Consider the following 27,053-nt stretch of genomic DNA (forward strand, 5'->3'; position numbering starts at 1 on the left):
GTCCGTATCATCCTCAGGCTGCATCTTCACCCGATGTCCAAACATTCATTTCTCTTGAATGTTGGGCCAATTTGTTTGTTTCACATGGAAGTGCAAAGGTCATCACAGCACTCAAACTCCCTACAATGACAACAATATACATTTTAAAGCAGTGCTTCCCAATTTCTTAGACTTCTGACCCCATAAAATGAATTAAAAAGTTTACTTTTGACTCCTAAATACAGGTTATAAACACAAACTGTGTGCAGTTCAACCAGCAAGGGCTTTTCTGTCTCAGATTGTTCATTTTTAGGATTTTTTGAGGCCTTTAACCCATACAAGGAAACAAAACTCCGAGTCTTCAGACGTGCTAGCAAAACTGTGAGGCTGCACCTCAGCACAGCAGTGCTTTGTGCTACATGCTAACGTCAGCAGGCTGATGTAATATTCACCACATCAAACAGCATGCTAACATTTGCTAATAAGCTCTAAACACAGAAATTTTATTCATTATAAAGAGGTTTTTCCTAAACCGAAGCAAGTTTTGACCTAATGGTGACACTAGAGGATCTTCAAAGTTATTATGACTCTTCCTCTGAGGACCATGAATGTCTGTGCCAAAAAAATCACAGTAATTCATCCAATAGGCTGAATGTTGAGATATTTCAGGATCAAAGTGGTTGAGTGACAGACGGAGCAGGAGCTTATCTATGTCCCCCAGCTTAATATACTCTTAATATGACTGTTTAAGGAGACCATCCAAAGGCAAGTTTTAAGCAATATATTTGCCTAATTTGAAAGTTCAATGTATGTTTCCACCTGAGTCAATATGTTGAAATCATCCACCTACAGTTTATAGCCTTCTGATGTTATATTATACTATATGTTATACTCTTCGAAACGTATGTCCTCATATGTATGGGAAAGACAGTTTTTTTGACATAAGAACTTTATATTTCAACCAATTAGTAAATCGACTTATTATTAATCAATTTATAATTTGTCATCAGATATCTTAAAAGTACAACTTCAGTGAAGTGCCATGTCAGCTTCTTCTATTTGTGTGTTTTTATATCTTCACAGTGGCTGAACAGATATTTACCTTTCAGATTGCATTGTAAACGTTCATATCCCTTCGTTCTTTTGCAATTTGAACTGAGACACCCTTACCAATCTCTTATAATGTTAGTTTATATCAAGAGACACAGGACCCTGGCAACATGGGGATGACCCCAACAGACTGACTTTGCATTGAGTCATGCTGTCTTTGTGTCTAGGCCTACAAATCAAAGCGTAGAGAAAAGTCAGATAAAATAATTTTAAATTTGTTGTAAAGAAGTTACCTCACATTTATTTTGGAAACCCCTTTGGGGGTTCCTGACCCTTTGGAAGGTAACTACTGTTTACCAATACAAAAGAATTATCCCTTGAGGACAAATAATGAGCCATCTGTCTTAATTAGTCAAATGTTGAATCATTCGCATGGAGACAGATTCAATTTGGTTGATTGTGCACTTATTGTGAAAATAACAGCAACAGCATATTGTCATTAGGAAGTCTCACAGGACTTTACAGAAAAAAACATGAAGAAAATCTCACAACGTCTCCAAGAAACGAATCGAATGATAACCAGATAAAGTAAACCAACCAACCTGGTCAGTCTCGTCCTGATGTGCTTCAGTGTTTTGCAAGCAGATTATTTTACTTCCAGTCCGTTTCCCTCATATCGCTGCTGTTGGACTGCTGGTCAGGTTCAGGTTGGCTGCTTTAAAATGCACAGAAAGAGAAATAACCTGACCTTACATTCACTCTCCAGTGCCACGACGCTGAAGGTGGGAAGTGACAGAAACAAGCATTTCTCTGTGTGTCTCTCCACCCTGTGAGTGTGTGTGTGTGTGTGTGTGTGTGTGTGTGTGTGTGTGTGTGTGTGTTGCCATCATCAGTTTATTCACAGCACAGATGGCTCTTTATTGCTCAGGTAGAGGCTGATCTCATGAAAGACTTGCTTATGTTTCCAGGTCCACCCAAGCAGTGTGTGTGTGTGTGTGTGTGTGTGTGAGAGAGAGAGAGTGTTGATGCATGTGTGCATGTGTTCATACATGCAGACCCCTTTTAAAGCATTCTACCATTAAAATTCAGGTCATTTAAATAAAAAAAAAAAAATCGTGCACTCTGATAAAATCCTTCTACAGCATCATGAGTTCTTCAGCTTAAATATTAAAGTTTGGTTATAATCTTTCATCTCTTGTGGTTCACATAAAAACCTTTCATCTATTTAAAATGACTGCAGAGCTTTCATCATCTCTGTCGAACACCTTGAAGGCGGTAAATCACAGGGGGTCATCATCAGAAATTATTAGGAGACTGACAAAAAAAATTAGATCAAAGGCTGAAACATGCAAACATTATCATGTATTTAACACTCTACAAAGCTGTAATTAAGGACAGGCATTTTTAAAAAGATTTTTTAAAATAATTACCAACTGCTGTGAGTCTCAAAGGAAAGTTGCGACCGTGATGTCCATCATCCTGAGCTGCTCTCTTCTTCTTTTGCGGGCTTTTGCTTTGTTGCAGGAAGTCAGCACAGAAGTTTACTCATCCATTCAATGATTTAAAAAAATCCTAAAAATTGAGAGATGAAGTGGTCAAACAGAGTACCTCCTCTCTCCTATCCTCTCGGTCTCCACCTCCTCCCAGCACCTCCCTCTCTCCCTCTCTATCAGACTCAGTGTTCATTTCCATCCACATGAGATCTCTCACCATCTGCCTCCATCCTGAATCCCCTTTCAGGTCCTCCGGAGGCTCCTCCTTGCCCTTAAGTCTAATTAGAAGGCACCCGGAGTAAGGAATGCCCTTCAGACTTTCGATGCTCTGCCACCTGCAATCTGCTGCAGAGAAATAGCTAGGTACCGGTCGGACCCACCAATAGGACGGGGTCTTGCACATTTAATGAGGCGGCGTACAGATGGTCCTTGTTTTCATTCAGATGTCGACTCCTAAGCTCTGACTCCCTATAAATTTTTTCGTTTCCTGCTTTGTTTCAGGCCATTTTCACTTGATTAAACAAGATTTTAGTGAATGCATTCACTATAATGTCTTTTTTGATTATTCATTGTTATTATTGATATTTTAAAAAAGGTTTAATAAGTGAAATTTGAGTGTTATTATGCAGTCACATGGTTTAAAACTCAAGTTAAAAAGGAAAAATGTTTTAGGGAAACAGTAGAACATGTGGTTATTGATACAACAGTATATTATTGCTATATTATTCTATATATTAGTGGGGTGTTTTTCAGCTAATGTGAGGTGAATTGTATCTCAAGCTAAGATAATTATTTACACTTTATTGCACCCTTATGTCCTTTAAAAATCAGTGGTGGGAAGTAACTAGTTACATTTAGTCAATTACTGCACTTAAGTACAAATTTGAGGTCCTTGTACTTGAGTATTTTCTTTTCATTCAAATTTGTACTTTTACTCCACTGCATTTCAGAGGGAAATTCTGTACTTTACTGCATTTATCTGAACGCTTTAGCTGATTTACAAAGATTTTTGCATAAAAACATGCATTGGATACTTTTACTTGAATACTTTAAGTACATTTTTTCTGAATATACTTACTTACTTTTACTTAAGTAACATTTTCAATGCAGGACTTTAGCTTATAGTTTTACTTTGTGGTATTAGTACTTTTACTTGAATAACGAAGCTGAATACTTCTTTCAGCGCTGTTAAAAATTTCCCTTTTTTATGGCTTTATCTATATTATTCACTATGCTTGCTTCATGTCTGTTTTTATGTCAAGCAGTCTTACTGGTGTGTATCGAGGACATAAATAATACAAACACACATTGTTAGTATAGGTTCACATTTTTAGCACTTTAACTTTTAACTAAAATTTAAAGCAAACTACAAACATTTTCTTAATTATCGTCAGTGCTACCGAGCCTTGCAGTCAGTTTTGGTTGCAAATGATAAATCTCAGAGACATATTTCTCAAACTCGGGGCAAATAAAAAAGCCAAAGAACAAAAACTGTCTGCGTAATTAGATATCATAACAAGCAAATGAGATCATATGTTATGTGTCTGGTCTTATCTGACCTTTCAATACCTAAACATCTTTCTCACTGGTCATCAGTCACGAGATAACAACACTGGAACCTCTTCAGGGCTGACAGAAAATATAATTTGAAGAAGTCACCTTTAGTTTCGGCAACTAATAAAGGACTTTTTTTTTTAAACAACTTCCTGACATTTTCTGAGTACTATATAAACAACAGTAGATCAATCAAAAATTTAAATAATGGTTAGTTTCAGAATTACTTAACAAGACAGTAAAAGAGCAGGGCAAAGCTTTGAAGAAATGCTTTTTTTCTTGTGATTTACTAGAGTTTTGCCTGTCCAAAACACTCATAAATTAAACTAACTTAGATTACACAATGCGAGAAGGAAACAAATTGGTTAAATCATTTGTCGCGGGTCTGTGGCAGTGGGTTAAAGTAGGCCTTTATTTGGCTTTTAGCAATGCCTTACAGTCTGACTAGCCAGTCTTACTATACTCACAATGTCTACTTTAGTATTTTATCATATATATTTCATGTATATAATATTTTGTTATTGGTCAACTGCTGGTCTGTATTTGATTTAATTTTATTTCATTTTTGCTTTTTTAATGGTTCAAATGTCTAAATAATTATTTCTGATTGGTTGTTGATCCAATTATTTTAATTTTTATTCCTACTTCTCTACCTACCTCTGTGTCCAAATAGTATTTGTTGCTGCGACTTCTGTTGTAGCTCAAGCATTTTGTAGCATGTTGTGCCTCCACTTAAATTTAAATGTGCTGGATAAAATAAAGTGTTGCTTGCCTTAAAGGGTCACAAAAAGGTCACAGATCAATATATTTTTAGTATATTATTTGACCTGATGATGGCGCCAGATATTCTGTATGACTACCAAAAAAAAAATAAGACAAGCTGAACAAAACAGACAACTGTATTTATTATTGTTTCAAGTTATTTACATCTGTTTGAATAACAAAATGTGGAATGTGGCCAGAATCAGAGTGAACAAATCTCTTCGACTTTTCTTTTTTTTTTTTTTTTTTTTGGCACGCAGACTCGTGAATTTAACAGCCTCACATGTGTGTGTGTATGTGTCTGTCTGGCTTTTAATTACAGTGCAGGTGCCTTCAGTATCTGGACTATGTGCTTTGTGAGTTTTGTGCTCAATTCTAGGCAGTGTTTCGCTTTCTGAATCACTATAAATCACCCTAACACACACAAAAAAAACTTTGACCGAGGAATGTAAATTCAGCAGCAATAATGCCACAGAAATGTATGAAAGTGAGATTTAGATACTTCCCAGATGAATTCACACAACAACAATGAGCGTCTGCACTGCTGCTAACCTTTGCGTCAGATGAAGCAACATCTTGGACACTTCACAGACTTTTATCAAAGATTCACCACAACTGAAAACAAGGGCCCTGCTCTGCTGCATTCAAACTTTAGTTTAACATTTTAAAGAACAAAGGCATGTTTTTCTGTGAATTTAAAGTGCAATATCTAAAAAAAAAAAAAAAAAAAAAAAAAAAATCAACACATTTCAACAAAGGACCAAACTGTTACAATGAAAGGCAGGCATCAGTTCCTTCCATCTACAGTATATTTACACAATGAAACATGTCTGAACAATAAAAAAATAACACATAGAACACACATGATATCACTGTAGAGGTGGCACCAATATCACTATCAGTTGCATGTTTCAGCAAGAAAATCAATTTGACTTATTACTTACTTTATTAATTTGCTACATGTGGATGACAGCTCAAGCTGCTTCTTCTAAGCAATATGAATAATTTAGGTCCCACTAATGACACCCAAATCCACCTTTTACATTGTTTTTTAACCAGAGTGACTTAAATTTAGAATCTTAGGAGCAAATCTTTTTAAACAAGTTTTTAATTTCTTTTATGCCAGTTTTAATCAACCCCTATGTAGGTTTTGGTTAAGGTCCAGTATGTAAGATTTTGGGGGATTTAGTGGAATCTAGTGGTAAGGATTTGAGATTGCAACCAGATCTCCTCTCCTCCAAAACGCATGGACCCACTGATTTAAACCAGTAAAAACACTGAATAAGGCAGTTTCATGATATAAAGCAACATTTCTTCTCTGCTATTTTACTTGTCGCAGCTACTTACTGCAAATGTGCGCTCACCCTTTTTCTCTAATTAAGATCCAGAGGTTTGAGTTGTCCCTTTTCTCTCCTGCAGCTCTGCACAGGTGTGCTGCAATCCCTAACTAGGTGCACCTGAACTGAGGAGGAGCTGCTCAGAGCTCCTGTTCCAGCAGCAGAGGGGAGAGCCCTCTGCTGCTGGGACTGCTGGTTTTGCTGGGATTTTTATTGACTATTTTGCACAATTTTTTTTAAAATAAATCCCAAGCATTTGATTATTTTAAAGGTGTCTTATGTGGTTATTTTGGGACAGTGGTGGAGTGTTGTTTGTCTCATAGGGCCCCCAAAGATGTTTTATGTCAAAAAAGAATAATAATGAACTCAGCTACTGTAGAAACATCTAATATGGAGACATCATAAACCCGACCCCATTTAGATATAAACAGCTTCTTGTAAGGTAACAAAAACAACTGTTATTTTCAGGTGATTATACACAAAATACAAGAGCCCAACCCATTGGTCGAGAGGCCTGTATATATAGTACATTAGCACTGGGACTTTCAACTCTTCATGTATCACTCACTCAGTTGCTCTGATTAGATGGACATTAATGGTTGGTAGTTATCTAACTAGTGTAACAGACTGTTTTGGAGGCCTATTGTGTGTTTACCTTTAGCAGGAAAAAAGAGTAATGGGGGGAACTTCCACTCTTTTGAGGGCTCATGCCACGTTTGTGGGAGTTTTGGTGAAGGAAAATAAATGGGCAACGGTCCCAGTTGGAGCTGTCATACTGTCTTCAGTCTCGTTTTTTGTTTTATTAGTTATCCAGTTAGGTGAACCCAGGACGCTCGGCTCATTGGTGGCAGCAGTGCTCTTCAACAAGCCGCTGTGAGGGCTTTTTTACGGAGGTGTGGAGCCGTTAGCCGTGCTGTTGTCTTTAGCTTAGCTGCTTCAGTACGGCTAGCTGGCTAACCTCCGCGTGGTGCTTCTAACTACGTTACAAAGATGTGGTGCGAGGACGAGGACCCTTTTAAAATGTTTGACAGACAGTAAGTCAAAAGAGACACACAATGTACAACGGCCTGCTACAGTTAATAGACTCTTATTTCACTGGAAACACACAGATAATTGTAAGATGATATTAAGCAGCTGCACTTCGCATAACATGTAGACCTGACTCCTTAAGTAGCTTAAGTTTTTTCCTGCTATTTTGCAGGAATAAGTTTTGTGTTGGTAGGCAACAGCTGTCACTTCCAGCAGTTGAACTATTTGTGTAGTTGGAGCCAAACAACAACACACAAAAAAAACAAAAAAACGGGACTCCCATTAGTTTCTCATGATGGAGGAAAAGTCACGTTATATTAGTTCAAGTGATGCATGTTAGTTTTCATGAGTGAAAACTTTTCATTTTAACTCATGCTGATAGGATAATGTGCTAACAGGTGCTTTGTATCATGTGCCATGAAAATATTGGATGAAAATTACTTTCTAGCTAACGTTATCTAACTGTAAAGGAGCTAACTGACACTGACAGGTTTCCTTTGGAAACAAACGCTTGGTGACATTTACGTTAACTTGGTTAACCCTCACTTTTAATCATAAAACCGCAACGTCAGTTTGTCACCAACTTTAACTGAATATCACCTTATCAATAAATGTTCAAATTATAATTCAATGTATGAAAGTTGAGAGTGATTCTGACCTGCTAGCATAGTAAAAGTACATAGAATTATAATCATAATGTTTAATTTATTTTAAATTAATTTCTCTTTGTGGAAATATATGCTAAAGTCAAGGAATTTTGTTACACATAACAAAATTCCTTGACTTTTCCAGGCCTGGACATTGTGAGTGAAATGCCATGACTTTAACCAGGTTTGTCACATAAACACTGTCTTTAACTCAAACCTCTGAAAAATGGGAACAAAAAACAAAAGTGTTGTCTGTTCGTTGTATATTCTATTTCTGCTAATATATTCCCCTAAATCCAACACACTGGACCGTTCAACCCTTGTTCTACCTGCTGTTTTTGATAAATCTTTGACTGTATTGTTAGCAGTAAAACTCTTCAACATGTTCTTGTGTTACTGGTCAGGATATTGAGCAGAAAATATTTTTTCTGTGGTTTTGTGTCAAAATCTCTCATCTGAAAGAGTTTAAAACCTCAGACAATATTATTTCATATCAGTGACCACCAAGACATACGACACTCACACATGCTCGAAGGGGATCGGCACCTCCCACCCGGCGCTGTCATCCTTCAACACCCACTGTGACAAATGAGACTCTTCTTCGGTGGTGCCTTCAACCTGACTCGAGGCAACAAGAGAAGATGAGTGGAGAGGGGGGACGCTGAAAGAAGAGTGGTGGAGTGATGTGTGGGTGGCTGGAGATAATCTCTCAGACACCACAAGGTGTCGTGTTGCCATATCTGAGATGGTTGCTAGGCAACAGCATCCTTCAGAGTCTTTCTCCGGGTGGTATCTAGGTTACCCCAACTTATTATCATCATGTTGGTGTGTTTGCTGTGTTTTTAACAGCATAAACGGTGTCCCTCTTCATGTTGGTCGCTAACTTCATATCAGCTGGTTTGGCACAAGCACCGGCATCCCACCCAAACTGTCAGGGACTGAGAGGTTACACCAGTTCATCCAGAAGAGTCCCTATGCTGTGATGCTGCTCAGGGGGGCCGGCTATGGGTTTGTTGCACATGGGGCAGACGCAGCGAACCTCCAGCCACTTTACCAGACACCTGAGCAGGAGATCAGACAGGAGAGAGATAATCAAAGAGCATGAGATCCTGATTCCTGTCTCTCACTTTGACACGTTTCACCAGTCAAAACAAAAGCCAAAACTTGAGATCCATGTACACGTGGATGAATTAATGAGATCTTTTACTTAAGTAAATGTAGCAATGTAACGTTATAAGGCCTGCCTTCATGATTTTACATGTAGAAACAGACACCGCTCCTGCAAAGACAACCAGATTGCTTTCCATTTTGGTCAAAGTAGCAACTACCAACAACACAGAACAAAAGTGAGTGTATTCATTCATTCAGTTCATAATGGGCACATGAAAACAGATAGAGACATTTCCAAGCTGTCGGCTTGACTAAATCGACAGTCAGCCTTCATTTTTGCCAAGCGATAATACTTCGAGGCAGAAAGAATTACATGAGAAAAATACCAATGGCCCTTACATTGTGCAATAAATTTGATCTAAATTGTGCCTTTAAAATATAATTGAGAAAATTAACTTTGTCATATACCACTGCTCCTGCATGAGCTTGTGAGAGCCCTGTAATTATATGAAGTTCTTTAAGGACTGTCTTCATCTCATGTTTTTCCTTCAGTCCTCTATGAGTTCATTTCTCCTTTCTTAAATCTCTAATTTTCTCCAATACTTGTGCTGTAAAAGTCCAACCAATGTCTTTTCTGCCCATGTTCCTGCAGCCGATCTTTAAATGTAACACTCATGTTTTTCAGACCTTCTACAGCACAATGTACCACCTCCAGGATGTTCAGGGAGATTCAGCGGAGAATTTCAATCAATTGCCTGCTGGCTTCACTGCACCACCAGTACCATCAGTGTGTCGAGTGCAGGAGATCCTGTCCTGTCTCCCATCTTCACAGAGGCTGACGCTCAGTGAGTATGCTTCACATCACTTATGTCTTTCTTGATACACTTTCAATTGATCTCTTCTTATTAACCCCTTGAAACCTGAGCAAATTTGCTTGATTTCTTTCTAAAACATGGGAAGACCTCATTGAGTGACTTAAAAAATTGTAAAAAGTACAAGAAAATTACCTGAAAATTAGCATCCAAAAAAACCAACAACAAAACATAAAAAAAAAAAAACTGAAAAAGTAAATTAAAAAAAAACAATTATTAAAAATAATTCCAATTCATAAATAAATATAATTTTAAATAACGTTTTTTGGATGTTTTCCCCTATCTTTGTAAAAAAATCCAAATCTACTAATTTCCTGCAATTTGCAAACATCTCTTGTCAAGTTGCTCATTGCTGTTTACAATGTTTTTAAAAGAAAGAAAACCAATTTGCAAACTTGTTAAGGCATCTGAACACAGCACAAGAAAAGTGATGTTTATCCAGGTTTTTAAAGGGTTAATATAGTTTGAGAGTAACGGTTAAAACTGGCTTACAGTGTCTTTCAATTTTTCCTATTGTGGGTAATATGTCGACTAAGTCCATTTCAATATTCTTTGTGCCTCTCACTCATTTCGTCTCTCCCGATTGATATAAAAACTGCTCCTCGTGTTCAAGATGACTGCGATAAAATCACAATTCTATAGACGTAATAAACATCAAGAATGCTTCCCTACAAGATCTTGGCACAAATTCTGCATGGTGCATGCTTAGATACAATATTGTGCTGAGCACTCCTCCGTTATCCTGAATAACGAGGAGCAGAAAAAGTGAACGAATGTCAGCGCTGTTGATCAATTGCTCCTGTAGTGCCACGCTGCTATCAGGAAAAATCAACCCCAAGCTATCTGTGTAATTCCTTTAATCACTGAACTTCAGATCAAACAAGACCACCATCATTTTAACGAGCCCATGCGAGTGCAAAGCGGTAACAAGAGAAACAGAGAGACTCCACTGCGCTCTGCTGTACTCACTTCCTGTGGAAAGCATGTTGGCATGGCAACACTCCCAGTTCGTCTTTCACTTTGAAGTCCTCTAGACACACGGCGCACGTCTGCTGTATGAGTGAGTGACAGACAGGATGTGAGTGGGACAGAATGAGGACGGACGGTCATTTGATGACATTATTGTGCATCGTTTTTGTGCTGTTTTTCACATTATAAGGGTCATAATAAGCTTTGCAGTCATGTAAATCACATCCTTACCCCGTGAAGATTCAACTTTTTTGGATCTCCTTTCAAAACCACCTGCAGGAGTGACAAATACAAAATATGTTTAAGAGAGATTCAAAAAAAAAAAAAATGTAGACATTAAAGTGTATTAACATCAGACTTTACCTCTCTGTATCCAAACCGCTCACTCTGGGCTTGGTGTCGTAGTTTGCTGTGAATTAATAGAGAAAAACATACATAAATAACTTTATTTATAATATGTTTAATCTTTAATTAAACAAACTTTGCTTGTACCTTTTATTTTAAGTGATGGAAGAAGTATTCAGATCCTTTACTTCAGTAAAAATAGAAATAATCAATGTAAGAATACTCCATGATATGTAAAAGTCCTGCATTCAAAGTCAGCCAATGTCAGTGGAACAATTACTTGTACTAAATTTCAGGTTTGAGTTTTTTTCCAGCCTACTCTACTATCTCAGATGGAAATATTGTTCCTCTTACTCCACTACATGTATTTGATTATATCTACAATAGCGCAGATTATGAATTTATGTACAAAACGTAATAATCATGTTAAAAATGTTCTCTAAATAAACTACCTAACATTTATGAAGATTATCATCACGTGGACCAATTACAGCAGTAAAGCTGCCACTTAAGCACATAGAGGTATCATTAATGATGATTTAATAATACAAATTAATTCAATTTAATAAGATAACTGAGGAGAATTTTCTCTGCATGAGTACTTTACTTTTAATATTTTAAGTACACATTTCTATTCATACTTCTGGACCAAAATTATAAATGCAGATCAATTAATACACTCAGTCACTGTACTGCAGTGGTGGAAGAAGCATATCTTTACATTTAGTAAAAATAGATAGTAAAATAGCACTCCATCTATAGCAAAGTCCTGCTTTTCAGTTCAGTTTCTGTTGGATCCTCGATTTGGTCATGCAATAATCAACTGCTGTTTCCTTGAAATAAAGTGATCTTTTTGATCACTTTTTTGATCTTGTTGCCCACAATCTCGTGCACTTAGGTCCACCTGCTCTGCATTACATGACACTAAAGTATCTGACAAAAAATACTAAAAACTACAACAATTCGAAATCTGAAAAAGGCTAAAATCTACAAAAATTCCCCCTGAAATGTGGTGGAATACGTATAAAATACTGTGGCATTAGTTGGATATACTTAAGTAAATTGTACTTAAGTATAGTACCTGAGTAAACACTTAGTTCCACCACTTTCTACTTGTTTATTAAGAGATAACAGCAGTTCGTTGGATTCAGGAGATTTTAAGTCTGTGTGGTTAAATTATGGGACTGTGAGTAACAGAGGCTGTGTAATTGCAGGGTTAGCTTTGATAATTAACTGTCTTTTCAAACAGCTACACATCTACACATAAACACACGTTCCCCTGCAAGCACACACACATATTGTGCACACACTAAAAATGCTAACACACACACACACATATATACACAAACACGACTAATGAGCACGTTGCGTCTTTGAGTCCCTGCACCACCCTCATAACCAACAATAGAGAGGAGATCTTTATCACTTGGCGAGCTGCGTCTGTTCAGGCGGTTATTTTTGGCCTCCTGTTTTACACAACTAAACATAGACCCGAATGTCTATCACTGTCTGATTTGAGCCTGAAACTAAATGCAGGGAGGGAAGCTGAGATGAAAGATGAATGCTTATTTCTGATCTGATCCCCCTCTTAATAAAACAAACAAAAAAATCATATCTTGCTGTTGATTTAAGTAAGGAAATGATAGTTATTTGCTGTGTTTGTCACTTGGTTTATTGTTTACACTGATTGCCGCTAACAGTCTTCGGTGCAGAACAATGTGAGGATACACGTTTTACATGTGTTGAGGTTTCCCATGCCGGGAGAATGATGTGAAGTGGGTGAAAGGGATGGAGATTTCAGTGTTTCAACTTAGCCATTGTGCCTTGTCTGCAAGAATAGAAAAATCCTCATACGGCTACTACTGACCAGTTCTCATTGTATGAAGTAACAATGAATTCAGCAGGTGTGAATGATGATAATGAGAAGTGCAGAAAACCAGTGCCTTTCTAAGAATATTAACAGACTTTATTCTGTGTCCAAATACTTAAAATACAAAATCATTTCTGTGATTAATGGTATAAGCCAATATTTGGCTCCATATCAACATTTCAACGTCCTGGATATTTATTTCATTTCATTACCCTCAGTGTGTCCCGTATTAGAGTGCTAACAATTAGTTAATTAGCTAACAAGCAGCTCAAAATGTTCTATTTCCTCAGTGGAACATTCATTTTCAGATATGTAAAACAGTTTGTAGTAACATTGTCTTTTTTGGAATAATGGTACATTTTAAGCGTACTGAGTGTCAAGCAATGCTACAGATGGGTTTATACTGGAGTTATTTGAAAGCCTGGTGCGTCATAAAGACACCACAGGCTGCCTTTCGCATCGATATTACACACCGAGGGGGGCCAAAGTGTCACTATTCGATGACCTGGGATTGAGACTAGGCAGAATAATTAACTAATGAATTTAATTTAATAATGAAAGACCCAAATTTGACTTAAAAAAAGCTTTTTGTTATTCTACATACTTATGTGACTATTATTCACCATCTTGCAACTTATTTGTTTTCAGCTTTGACATGAATAGTTTTGAAGCCATGAGCTTTTTATTTTGAAGTTGTATAAGCAGTGTGCTACCTTAAAATGAGAGGAAATCTAACCATGATATAACATCGATCTCAGTCAATCACATTTATTGTTTGCTGATATTCAATGTTATTTCCAGATAAACTCATTTAGCGTCATAGAGACAACTTTTTCTAAGCCTGAAGTCTCTCTTTTGGAAAGAAACTTTTCACAGATTTAATCACCTTATTAAACGCCTCTCTCTCTCTCTCTGTCGCCTGATAAACTGCTGACTCTGTGTTCGCATGTGATAGAAGATGATCTCCAGTCTGCCCTTTCTGATACTGAAACATTGTGAAATGAACTGCCACTTTGTTTTCCCAAATCTCTGTCTGCCTCCCAGTTCACTGCAGGTGAGATGGTATCTGGAAGACCATTTACAGCTTCATGGTACTGTGGCAGGATTTAAAAAGCGCTTCTAATAATTACCAGTTTTAGCATACTGAGCGGTCATGTTTCCTGTTGTTGGCAAATGAACAGCTGTGTCAAACTTTAGACTCTTCTCTGGGATTTGGACCTTCAGGGGATTTCACTGGTTCAGTTTCAAGGATTACTGACAGTAAAATAAATGAGACAGTCCTTATTTGGGGATCCAGTGGCTTAATGTGCACTCTATGGACATATTTCTCTTGGGTTTGGGTTGAGTACATGAAAACAGTATTAGCTCTTTAATTTTTACCTTTATAAAATGAGAACATAAGGTGTTGCATTTAAATCTTTGTTAAATGTATACGCAGTATATCAATCATATTACTGGAAAATTTGAACACATTAAGCAGATAAGTGTAGCGCAGTAGAAAGTATAAAGTTTTCCCTCTGAAATGTAGAGGAGTAGAAGTATGAAATAGCAGAATTGAAATACTCATACTATGCTTAAAACTTTACTTAAACTTCTCTATTTTCAGCCTGGATCTTTTTTCTCATGTTTCCATGAAAATATCCAGAGAGGAGCAAGAGGGAGGCCAGACATCAGAAAAGCGGCAGTGGAAACAGCTAGAGCCAGAATATTTTCACATCTAACTGGATAAATAAAGATTTTATTCCCCCTAAACAAGAGTAGGCGACTGTTAAAACAGTGAAAAGACGACCCAAGAGTCAATAAAATGTCTTTTACAATGATGAAACTACTGTTTGTGTAAATAGAGTCTGGTGTTTAGTAGTTTGGTGATATCAATTATGAGGCTGGTTCTGGTTAAACAAAAAGGATACTCTTATTCTTAATCAAAAAGATCTCTCTGTAATGATATTTTCCACAACTCACACTAACAATCTGAGCCTGTCAGTAGCAAAAATAAGCACTTTTATTAGACATAAATTGACAGTGCAAACACCCGCAGACTGGTTACTCTGAAGCCTGTTTCGTGGCTGCAGTGTTCTCGCTTAATAAAGGTCCAATTTGAAGACATGTTGTCTCCATTAGTCACTTAGACACAAAAATATGGGAAAATAGCATCCGGGTTGAAAAATACAGAGGTTACCCTTCATGCCCAGTACTTGAGTAAATGTTACTTTCCACCATGGCTGAATTGTCGGGCTTAAACACCTTCAGATGCTCCTTTTGGTTCTCATAGCATCTGTATAGCTGCTGTTCAGCTCCTTAAACTGAAAACAGACCTGCTGCTGTTGGAGCACATTGGGGTATAATTAAAGATGGAATATTTTTGGTGTGTGCTTTTGGCACCCTTGTGGTTTTATAGTCATACATTGCAGGTACTGCTGTGAACACCCCCAGTTTGTGCCACAAGTAGAACAGTTTGGATATAAAGTCTGAAGATGTGTGTGTGTGTTTGTGTGTGTGTGTGTGTGTTTGCTCTGCCAATCTCCTCCAGATCTCCAGGCTTTTTAGGAGACTCGATATAATTGCTTTATATGATTAGAAGAACTCTCAAATAAACAAATAGAGACAGAATGAGATTTTTAAGTCTCTACAACGTTAAAATCGATCATCACAAACTCCCCGACATGCAGGATTTAGCGAGAGAGCCCGTCTGAGCGAATAATGGAAGCTTGCCCCCAACAGAGAGTGGCATTCATCACTCAGTATTCATCTGATGAATCACCCCGTCTAAAAATTAATTCACAATCATACTCCTACCCGAGACTACCTTCAGCATGTCAAAGGGGATGAAAGGAAGTGACTCACTGGTTGTGATTCATAGGCTTTAAGAGAAACAGGCTTTCACAAGCTTTTCTGACAGTCAATTAAGTGCCCAGCTCCAGTCAAACAAAATATTCATCATAACAGAAACGTACCTGCAAAATTTTCTTTTCTCAAATTAGTAACTAAAATGTAAAAATATCCCAGAATAAAAAAATCAGTGATGCCTGTTCTGTCTTTTGAAGCGTTTCCTTCAGCTTTGTCTGAGAGTAGAAACATGTGTTTCTCCAAATAATTGACCTATAAATGATATTCAGATGGTAAACCACACTTGCCACCATAGAACTTGTCACCCTACTGGTGCACGTCATGTATAATTAGTTATGGTTTCATCTTTGCAAACATTTTGACCTGATGAGGATCCAAGTAAGATCAAAATGTCTTCATTAAATTTGTGCGGCATGGAGTGAGTGTGCAGGTGTTACTTTTCTCTTTATGTACTACAAATGATTTGATCACTTAATATTAGACAAAATTCATCCTATCACTTTCTCAAAGCATCTTGAAAATTTAAAATGGACAATTTCGTAGCTTCTCAGCAGCTCCTCATCACATGGGGTTTGCGCTGTTGTCTTTGTTGTAACTGTTAATATGCAAAATTCCATTTGTTTCTGGAAACTTAAATAATTATGGAATAAAGTCCCAAGTTCATTATGACATTTGACAGAGCAGTTGACAAATAATCTCACCACGAATTTCATTTAGAGACATGATCGTTGTTGTTTTCAAGTCAGCATTTGAAATTAGACAAACTCCATGTGCTGGTGAAGATTGTGTGATCTGACACTCTAGAACAGCAACTGAATGGGGTCAGACCATTCTGACAAATCCTCTATTTATTGACCAAAAAAGTAGTCAGTGACAGATTTTTAAGCCACTTAGGGGCAGCAGAAACAGGATGGGAACGCCATCATCACCCCAGCCGTTACAGAGCAACATTCACTCCTGGGACAAATGACTCTGAAGTGGTCACGGATATATATTGGCTTCAGCTCCAATCGTCTCCAACCACCTCTGACTGGCAATAATGGAAATACAAGACCCGCATGGATGGCTCAATTTTAGTCCTATTGCTGGTGTTGCGTCAAAGTCTTCTCTAAATGTGTGTGACTCACTACCTAAACCTGAACCAAACTGTTATGCATTTACCAGCAAGTGGTCAACTATGCCTGAAATTGTTGGGTTCAGAGCAGGTAGTGCACAGTTGCTTTGAGAGCTTTTTTCACTGAAAACAGCTGTCTACTGTAGCCGAAAAATACATTTTGTGTGGTGACAGTGAACCAAAAGACTTAAGTTGCAGGGATGGACAAACAATGGGGTGAATCACACTATAGAGCTCCATGAAGCTGCAGATTGAGATGATAATTCTCTGTTTATTTGTCATTATGAACAACCCCATTTTTTTTGTATTCACAAACGTTGTTATGAAATTATTGATAACTGATACTGATAGTGAAAATACTGTAATCTGCCTGTAAAATATCCAAACAATTTTATTTTCTAATAGTAATATAATGTGATTAAAAGCTTTAGAAAAGCTGCAAAATAGACTTTGAGATTCTTTTGTCAACTGGTATTTTGATATCAAGAATCGACTGTTTCAAAGGCATTGAAAGTTTGTCAAAAAAAGTTTGTCATCTATTTCGCTGCCAAAATTCTTATTCGCACAGGAGGCAAATGCACATAATTGAGCAAAAAGAATCCCACTTTCTCCATTCAGACTGGTCTTTATGTCTCCAGTCGATGGACAAGTTTTTAAAAATGTTTGACATTTTGATAGACTAAAATCATGTACAACACCAGAAATAGAACATTGTGTTGGGTAATTTTCCAAATACAGATGTTCAGTCATCCAAAACATAAAAAACAACCCCTACTGCAGGTGTTGACGTTCCCTTATGAGTTTTTGTCTACTGCTGACGGTCATGTGTGATGTTTTCGCGTACTCCCACTGTGTGCTATTCAGGTCATGTTTATTCTGAGACTCTCTGCACTTTTCCTCGCTGCTGTCCTCACACATTGTGGCGGGCTGCTTCCTGTTGCCTCATATCCCGTCCTTCAGACACAAATGTCCCCTCAGCCCATCAGGGAGTTCACAGTCAACAGCAGGAGAGGTCACCCTGTTCCTCTTTTTTTTCATACCTCCTTCCCTCACTCACTGTGTTTCTCGCCTGCACACACACACACACACACACACACACACACACACACACACACACACACACACACACACACAATCTCCCTACTGTGGATTTTTTTTGGATGGAAAGGTCGAACAATACAACGCTATTTTTTGGACTTAAATATATCAACCACTATTGGATGGATTGCCACATTCATGTCACCCAGAGGATGAAGACGTACAATTTTGGCGATTCTCTGACTTTAACTTTAGTGCAATCATCAGGTCATTTCTTGTTTTTGATCACATCTGTTTCTGTTGGCCCTCACCTGATGAAGTAACAGCAGAAGATGAGGCTCAGGATGAAGACAAAGATGCCTGTCCCGAAGATGACCATGTAGATGTTAAGAGGCAGGTCCTGGAAGGTGATGGGCGGCATGGTGCACGACTTGTTGGAGTAAACCAGTCCCAGACCACAGAAGCACCCTAAACAAGGACAGAGGGAAGATTTAAAAATACATTTACAAAAAGACATATGCTTGAAAAGCCAGAAAAATATGTCTTAAAACAGGACTGAATGAGATAGTAGTCTTTTATTCATGGGCAGCTGACGGTCAGACCTGCAGCTGTGTCCACCTCTAATGGAAGTCAAAACACACACACACACACACAAGCACATACACAAAGGCAAAAGATGGAAAGAGGTAAAGAAAAAGATGGCCACTGCACTTTCCTGTGACAGCAAATGAGTCTTTGTCAATGTTCTACTTAAACATGTAAAACACTCTTAATGCGGTATCCAGGCAACCAGGTTGTGTCTCCTATAACACAGCAGATTCACACGTCTTTGTCTGATTACAGGTCGGTGTCTTTAGAAGGCATTAATGCGAGGACAGCTGAGGACAGTTAGACAAAAAGATTATTTTTGCCAAGCCCTCTTTTGTGGAATTTAAATCTAGTGAATAGTAAAAAATGGGTGCAATTTGATTATAATGGCAGCATAAAACTGACTTTTTTGAGTAAGATATCTGTTTTCTCGCACAGGGACATGAATCATTGATAAACACCAATAACGACTGTTATCACATCTTGAACTGGGTGCTTCGAGGAAAAACTTTGCAGTGTGCTCCAATCCAAACAGATGGTATTCCCATTTAAGGTGCCCCCCTTTGTCTCATCCTACTTGCTTCAATGCTGCACTCCTGTGTGTTTGTTTTACCAAGAAATAGATTATCACTGCACTACTGCCGTCTGCAGTCAAGGTCAGAGGTAGAGAGGCGGGGGGAGGGGGAAGATTTAAGAACAACTGTGGCTGTGTGTGCTGAACATGTTGCATTTTGTGTATGCAATTTACAGTGTTTACTGGGTGTGTTTTATTATTTATCCTTCATAGATAAAGTGAGAAGAGCCCTGAATTCCCTGATTGCAAAGGAGAAACTAACGCAAGTTGTAGATTAGATAGACAAAGAGATACACAGAGCACATTTGTGTTTTGTGCGTCTGCATGAGTAATGAGAAGTCAGTATCTGCATGTGAGAGGGGGCTTTGTGAGATCGGGGTCACACTAACCCAGAGAGCGATAGTGAGTCGTCACTAGCACAGGACTCATCGCAGTCTGCTGATATGAACCTCTCCACATGAGAACAGGAGGAGGAGGCCGAGTGTCTGCAAGTTTTCAATTTGATCAAACACTTGAGGGGCTGATTGAGCGAGTTTAGCTTGTGTATTGTCTGAAGGGAGACTCATCAAAGCTACACAGCAGCAACTTATATAGAACAAACAAACTGTTTTGGATGAAACTGCACAGTAAATAAAGTCTTTTACAGCTGCAGAGGTGATGTTTTTATAAAACTGGGCTTTTGATGCATTGAACTGAGACAAATACTCTAAAAATTGGTGCTACATAACGAGAGACATCAGAGAAAAGGGCTGTGGCATTAACTCTTTTTAAAAGATTCAAATCCTACAACTACCAGTATGCACTGCACCGCATAGCACCAATAAATGCTCTTGCTGGTGAAAGACATGATAGGACTTTGTCCGTTTTGACACACGAAACAATATGTCAGACGAATGGTTACAAAAATCTTGTATAACAACAATGACCTAAAAAATGTTTCTGAAAACGTTTGAGTTGAGAAAAAGGCAGTGACAGAATCTTAGCCATATTTGATCAGCACAGCTTTGTTTTACTGTTTGATCTATTTTTTTTCTGTTTTAGTTTTCACAAGACGGGAAGCAGCATGATGCCCACTTCCTGCCGAGAACTTCTCGTATTGCAGCCAAACAGTGCACTAAAAAGGTTTCTGAAGACATTTTAGGTGAGAAATAGGTAGACTCTTGTTTTATATTTGATGAGCACTGCTGAGTTTTTCCGTTTTACCTAAAGTTTATGAGAGAGAAAGAGGGGTGGCACTTTCTATCCGCTTCTATACTTTTTGTGTCCGTGGTGGAGGGCATACGAAAAAGCAGAATATCTGTAGTTTGAGCATAGCACAAGAGCAAAAGCAAGCAAAAAAACAAAAACAAAACAACTGAGAGATGAGTAGGGAGATCAGAGCACTGGCAAGATGGAGGAAAGTTTATCACAGTCAGTTTACACGTACTACGCACATTGTTATGACACAAAGCTGGTTGAAAATCTGTGAATAATGGCTTTGAGAGATTTGCCAAGAGCAAATTCAACAGCTTCTTATTTTTTAGTGTAAAGCTTGCATGTTTGTCCTGTTTCTCTGCTCCAGTTTCCTCCCACTCAGTCCAAAAACATGCAGGTCAGCTGGAGTGGAAACTCAAAATAGTTTGTAGGTGTGAATGTGTCGTCTGTCTCTGTTTACTGGTTCTAAGATAATAAGCAAACCTGTCCACTGAGGGATGGATGGATGAATAGATGGATGGATGGATTTCATATGAATGCATGAAGAGATAGAGAAAGAGAGAGACAAATGAGCAGGTGGATAGATTAACAAATGAAAGGATGGAGAGACAGCTGCATGACTGGATGCAGAGCTGGACTGGTAGATGGATGGTCACACAGACGAATGGGATGGATGGGTGAATGAAAAAACAAATGCATGGATGAAATCATAGAAGCTTGGACAGAAAGATGGACAGATGGAGGAGAGGATGAATGGATGAACAACAGTTGGAGAACAATTGGATGAACGAATGTGGATGAACACACGATAGATGGACAAATGGATGATTAAATGGGTGATAAGAGTTTTAGAAAATGGATAGATGAATGGTGGACTGGTGGATGGACAAATGGATGTATGGACAGACAGATGGGGGTGTGGAAAAACAGATGGATGTATGGATTAATGCACAGCTGAATGAACAGATGGATGGATGAATGGAGACCTTTACCAGTCTCATATCCCTCTGATGAGTATTGTTTTCTTGTGGCACAGCTTTTTTTTTATAGATCCTGGTATTTCGAGTCTCTCCTGAAGCCAAAGTGACACGTTGACATTTCTATTTGACATTTCTGCGGCCTCACAGTGGAAATTGGAGTATGAGAGGATCAATACTTCCCGCCACTGAGTTTCACTCTCTCTGAATGAGCAGTGATGCTCAATTTATTGTGGCTCGTTGATGACTACACATTCAAGTTTCACAGCTATATGACTTCACTCAGCGAGAGGCGGTCACTAACAGAGACCTCTGCGTTTGTAAAATAAACACAAACTGAAGGACATATTCTGTGCAGCTAAGATCTCATAAATCAAGAGGTCATGAGTCAAAACTCTTACTTTTCTAAAAGGAAACTTTGAGTAGCAGCCACCAACCACACTGATTTAAAGTAAAAGTGTTAAGTGGGGTGGCTGTAGCTCAGGAGGTAGAGCAGGTTGTCCACTAATAGTAAAGTTGGTAGTCCGATCCCTGGCACCCAATTCAACATTTCGAAGTATCCTCGGGCAAGATACTGAACCCCAAATTGCTCCAAATCGGTGTATGATTGTGTATGAATGTTTAAAAACTTGTGCAAATGGCACATTGTATCATAGCCTTGGTCAAGTAGTGTGAAAGTGCTTTGAGTGGTTACACGACAAGAAAAGTGCATACAAAGGTAGGTCCATTTACCATATTTATGGAGAAAATTTAAAAAATTGCATTTTAGTTTCTACTTTACCGTACAGTTATATTTCCAATAAACTTTATGGCCCCTTTCCTACTTCTGGTGCCTCTGCCTGGATTACACCAATCTTCCAACTCAGCCTTCATTGTGATCTCAGCTACACACCTGTAAAGTTTAGTGAGCCTGGGACATAAGGGGCTTATGACCCTTTCCCTACCTCCTACACCCCTACTTTCAGCCCCCTTTTTTGGACAACACCAATTTTCAAACTCATCTTTTATTGTGATCTCAAGTAAAAACTTGATCTCAAGTTTTGTGACTCAACTTGCGCAGTTTTGATGCTATCGCTTTCACAAAATCTGTCCACAGATAGACAACACACACATATAAACACGTGCAAGAATACTCAAAGTGGCCTCTGTGGCAGTTCCCACAACAGGACAATACACACACACACACACACACACACACAGGCTCACGCTTGTGACCCTTAACAATGAGTCATGTCTAGTTGGGGGTCCTTTGTCACATTTCAGATATATATGAGGTGATAACAGTACCGCCAAAATACTGATTTCCTTTAAACGTCACAAGGTCACAAGGGGTTTAAAGGCATTAGCAAATTAACCAATATTTCACAAAAATTTCCCAGATATAAAAATAATCAAAAAAAATGAAAACAAATAGGTAAAACGGATTTCTGGAAATAAACACGTGACCACATGCTGGTGATGCTATTTTAAAACACATCTTTTGCATTTATGTACTTAAATTTCTTGTCATTAAAACACCTGAAACTGATATATCAGCAGCAAATATTGGTGTTTTATTGGCTTGTCTAGAGGCAAGTTCCACATTACTGGATAACGTAATTTAAAACTTAAACAGTGAAACTAGTGACCTATATATACATACATACATACACATATATATACATATATATATTTGTTTGTTTTTAAGATTTGTTTGGGGCTTTTTGCCTTTATTCAGATAGGATAGTTCAAGTATGAAAGGGGGAGAGAGAAAGGGGAAGTCATGCAGCAAAGGGCCGAGGCTGGAATCGAACCTGTGGTCACTGCGGCGAGGACTTAGCCTCTGTAAATGGGGCGCCTGCTCTACCAGCTGAACTACTACTAGCGACCAATATTAATTACACATTATAATAATGTTATACAAAAATAAATCAGTCAAAGAGGTAAATTTATTGCAGAATGATTACTTTCACTTTTAATACTTTAGGCACAGTGTACTGATAATACTTCTGTACTTTAAGGTAGATTTTGAGGGACTTCCCTCTCCATTTATCTTTGAAGTACAGTAGGTGAATTTGTGCAAGAAAGTCCCTACTCTTCCATAAAACATGTTTGATATTTGAATCAGCCTTTAAAAAAACATGTGAAACATATGCATCAGTATAGCACAAATGTTAGGATGTGATCGTGCAGTCAAACAGGCTCATAGACCTCATTTTCTCTGTCATCTTTACATCACGTCAAACAAAGATCGTCAGCAGACAAAGAAACACACACACACGCACACACGGAGGAGGGGGCGTGTATGTTCCTGTATTCATGTCACTGCACAGCTGATGGCACAAATCACCTGTGAAGCTGCTGCAGACTCACAAACTGAATCTGGGTCATTTGTATTCAAGTCTTTGTGTGTGTTTGTCATGACACGACTTCCCATCTGTCTGTCTGTATGGATGGATGCTCTCATCCTCCTCCTCCACCTTTGTAGAGCAGACAGCTATATGTGATATTTTGCTCTGGGTGGAGCCTTGCATGACCACTGACCTATATATTGGCACACTAAAGGAGGCGCCCCAATGTATCCGGATGTAGCCGGATGCAGGGAAGAAAGGATGGTTAGCTATGGCGAAAGTTCTCGTTTTGAGAGAATCTGAGTCGTCGTGTTGAGTTTCTGCTGTCAGACCGATTGTCGTGTTGTTGTTTGAAAAAGCAGGAAAGTCCCTCCGTGATTCGATAGAGCTGTAAAATACCTCGACAATGCCAGCTCTCCTGACAGCTCCTATGAGATGCCTGTTGGGGTTTTGTCCTATATATGCCGTGTTCACACACAAAGCTGCTTCTGCCGCTGCTGCTGCTCGCATTAAAGACAGAACTTTCCATCAAATATTCAACAGTTCACATGGGGGGGGTAACACTCAAGCCTGCCTGCATGACTGCTGCTGAGGAAAGTAGGTTGGATCTAAAACTCGCCATCACATGCATGAAAGCGCTACATGTGTCACGCATAAACACAGTGGGCATGATCACAGATACGCTGACACACGGAGCTGAGCTGTGGCTGCCTGATACTGCTTCATTTTTCAGCAGAATGTCACTCTTTGATACTGCGTGTGTGTGAGTGTGTGTATTTCCCCTATGAATAGCAGGGGAGTTGAGCAGCACAAAGGGAGTAATTGTTCTTGTCTGAGCACCACCAACAGTCCACTGAGGAGGCTGCTGCACTCAAAAAGGCAAAGCCAGGGAAGAAAAAAAAAAGATGACTAAACCATCATCTTCACCAGATCTCACTGAGACAACGAAGCACTGACACACGGTTTCACTGCCATTTTGTTTAAAGCATGACAGACCTTTGTACGCAAACAGCAGTTTTTAAAACAAGACAGAAAGTTGTTCAGACTTTTTTGGAGATAATTGGTCGAGGCCAAGGAGAGCGCAAGTTAAAGACTGACAGATAGAGTCAGTCAGTGTAAACAAGATCACCCAGAGAGGCAAAATGTCACACAGAGAGCACAATGATTGGCCTTGTGTGGCTCCCGAATTGAAAGTAATTTGGATGGAAATAAAGGCTTCTGTTGATTAAGCAGTTTCTTATTCTAGCAATCAAAAAACTTGTTTAAAAAAATGATTAAACAGTCAAATGATTGCTGTTTTAACATATTCTTCACTCAAAAAAATCTGTCAATAAGCTTCTCTATTACACGTTGTGTTTATAATTGTGAAAAAAATGTGAGAAATGCTCATTTTAACTCCCCACAGCAAAAGGTTGTATTCAAATAGCTTGTCTTATTTGACCAATAGTCCAAATATATAAAATTTTACTGTCATATATGACAAAGAAATAACTCATATATGAGCATTTGATAAATACCCTGACTTAAAGTATGAAACAATCATTAAAATAGTTGGTGATTAATTTTCTCTCAATCAATTCATCAATAAATCATTACAGCTCTAGTTGTAATTATACACAATGACATGTTTAGGTGTTTGTGACTTATTTCTCAGCAATTGTAACTTTTAATATGTAGTCATTTTTTATATTATTATGAACAGTAAAGAAGTAGTAAGACCTTTTACTTGAGTATAAGTAACAGTATTACATAATAGACATGGCCTGTTTTAGTTAAAAGTCCTACATTCAACATTAGTTTAGTAAAAGTACAAAGCTATTTGTATCAGAATACACTTTAAGTACCACAAGTAAAAGTAATCAAAAAACAGAGTGGCCCATTTCAAAATAATATGATATTACTGAATTATAAATAGTGCTATATTTATGTGTGCATCACTTCAATGTTGAAGCTGGCAGAGGTGGAGCTCATTCGAATTTCTGCTGGATGGAGGAACCTTTATTAGTATGTTACTGTTTATTGATTTATATTTTGCATTTATCGTTTGGATCCACAAAGTAACAAATAAATGAAGTGGAGTAAAAAGCATTTTATTTGCCTCTGAAATGTAGTGAAGTAGAAGTATAAAGTAGCATAAAATGGAAATAGTACTTCAGAAATGTATGTAAGTACAATACATGAGTAAATGTAGTTAATTACTTTCCCACACTAGTTCCAACTGTGTTTTACCATATTGTCATTAAGTAGACATAAAGATCTTCGACTATGGGTTCACACAGGAGGAAATAAAGTTGTTCACAAATACAAACTTGTATACAAGACAAGTAGCCTATATTAAAGTGTAATGTGACATGTTTATATGCTGCTTATAAATTCTAAATTGGGGATGTTAAATACAGTGTAGGACACTTTAAAGTCACTGTAAATGTCCACGCAAGTCTTAATGGGAGTGATTTTGTTTGTCTTTACAGTGCCACACATTGTCTTTTCTCACAATAGAAAATGTCTAAATTTAGAAAACGCTGGAGTGATTCAGAGACTACGCGCTTGCTGTGTACTATCACAGCCATGAGAGACTGACTCCACAGAAATAACAGGCTGTATATTGCACATTACATCTCAAAGGCCTGACTATAAAATAAAATGACTGCTCACCGTTACACCACTGAAACGGGTGCATCAATGCACCAGAGGGAGTCCTCGCCGGCGGAATCCGATTCGTGTTTACCAACAAGCCGCAGCCGCCCGTGCAGATGGATGACCGCAACAAAGTGCCCCGAGCAGAGCCAGTGACTGTCTGCCAGCAGTGTGAAAGGTGGACGTGACAATGGCACCTGCAAAAAGCACGAATAACAAGCGTTTTTGTCGAAAGTTGCCGTGAGGTTATGTCACATTATTCGGTTCATCACTGCAGGTTGAAAAAAGGAGAAACGGTGATGTGGATTTCCTCCTTCTCCTTTTCTTCTTCTCCTCGCTGTGGCTGTTTTGCCTCTGTTATTACTAATAGACGGCATAACACTGGCCCAGCAGCAGCATCTGTGGGAGAAACTGGAGCACTGGCTGGATTTGCCCCCTCCCGCCCCCACAGACGCTACTGACGTGCGAAGAGACCAATGGAGAGGCCGGCTGGCTCTGTGTGTGTTGTGACGGCCTCAGACTGCTGTCATCATTTCACAATTTTCTAATGCATGTGTGATTTAGAGGCTAATTAATTGCAAGGACAGAAAAAAACCCACTAAATTGGTCTTCTACAGGGCCGGATTGCACCTATAGGACGGCCCTGGGAGAAAACTGACTTGTGGGACCCACTGTCCCCCTTTTCTTCAACACTTTTTTGTATGGATGGGTTATGAGAAAATGGGCCCCTGAGCACA

The 27,053-nt window shown here is 38.5% G+C and overlaps 1 protein-coding gene across 3 annotated transcripts; it reads right to left on the minus strand.

The window, feature by feature from the left end:
- Positions 1 to 43: 43 nt before the first annotated feature.
- On the minus strand, positions 44 to 26,685 carry rnf122 (ring finger protein 122). 3 transcript variants are annotated; one of them, XR_006105876.1, is made up of 9 exons: positions 26,335 to 26,685; positions 18,328 to 18,484; positions 11,166 to 11,211; positions 11,034 to 11,075; positions 10,803 to 10,885; positions 6,203 to 8,912; positions 2,460 to 2,601; positions 1,632 to 1,744; positions 44 to 120 (listed from the first exon to the last, which is right to left on the minus strand). XR_006105876.1 is itself a non-coding variant. In XM_042487466.1 (6 exons), the coding sequence occupies exons 1-6, from the start codon at positions 26,357 to 26,359 to the stop codon at positions 8,798 to 8,800; spliced, it is 468 nt and encodes a 155-aa protein (XP_042343400.1). In that variant the 5' UTR covers positions 26,360 to 26,685; the 3' UTR covers positions 5,582 to 8,797. The 3 variants fall into 3 exon arrangements, 1 of the variants encoding a protein (XP_042343400.1); XR_006105875.1 differs by having other exon boundaries at positions 6,186 to 8,912; XM_042487466.1 differs by lacking the exons at positions 44 to 120; positions 1,632 to 1,744; positions 2,460 to 2,601 and having other exon boundaries at positions 5,582 to 8,912.
- Positions 26,686 to 27,053: the final 368 nt, after the last annotated feature.

The sequence above is a fragment of the Plectropomus leopardus genome, chromosome 6 (genome assembly GCF_008729295.1).
Source record: "Plectropomus leopardus isolate mb chromosome 6, YSFRI_Pleo_2.0, whole genome shotgun sequence".
NCBI lineage: Eukaryota > Metazoa > Chordata > Actinopteri > Perciformes > Serranidae > Plectropomus > Plectropomus leopardus.

What these genes read in the sequence shown, in the direction of transcription:
- rnf122 (XM_042487466.1), bottom strand. Translation starts at nt 26,359, where the DNA reads ATGCACCCGTTTCAGTGGTGTAACG. An exon ending in CCCGTTTCAGTGGTGTAACG is followed by an intron (nt 18,485 to 26,334) that starts GTGAGCAGTCAT and finishes GTCCTTGTTTAG; the next exon opens with GGTGCTTCTGTGGTCTGGGA. An exon ending in AGCGGTTTGGATACAGAGAG is followed by an intron (nt 11,076 to 11,165) that starts GTAAAGTCTGAT and finishes TCACTCCTGCAG; the next exon opens with GTGGTTTTGAAAGGAGATCC.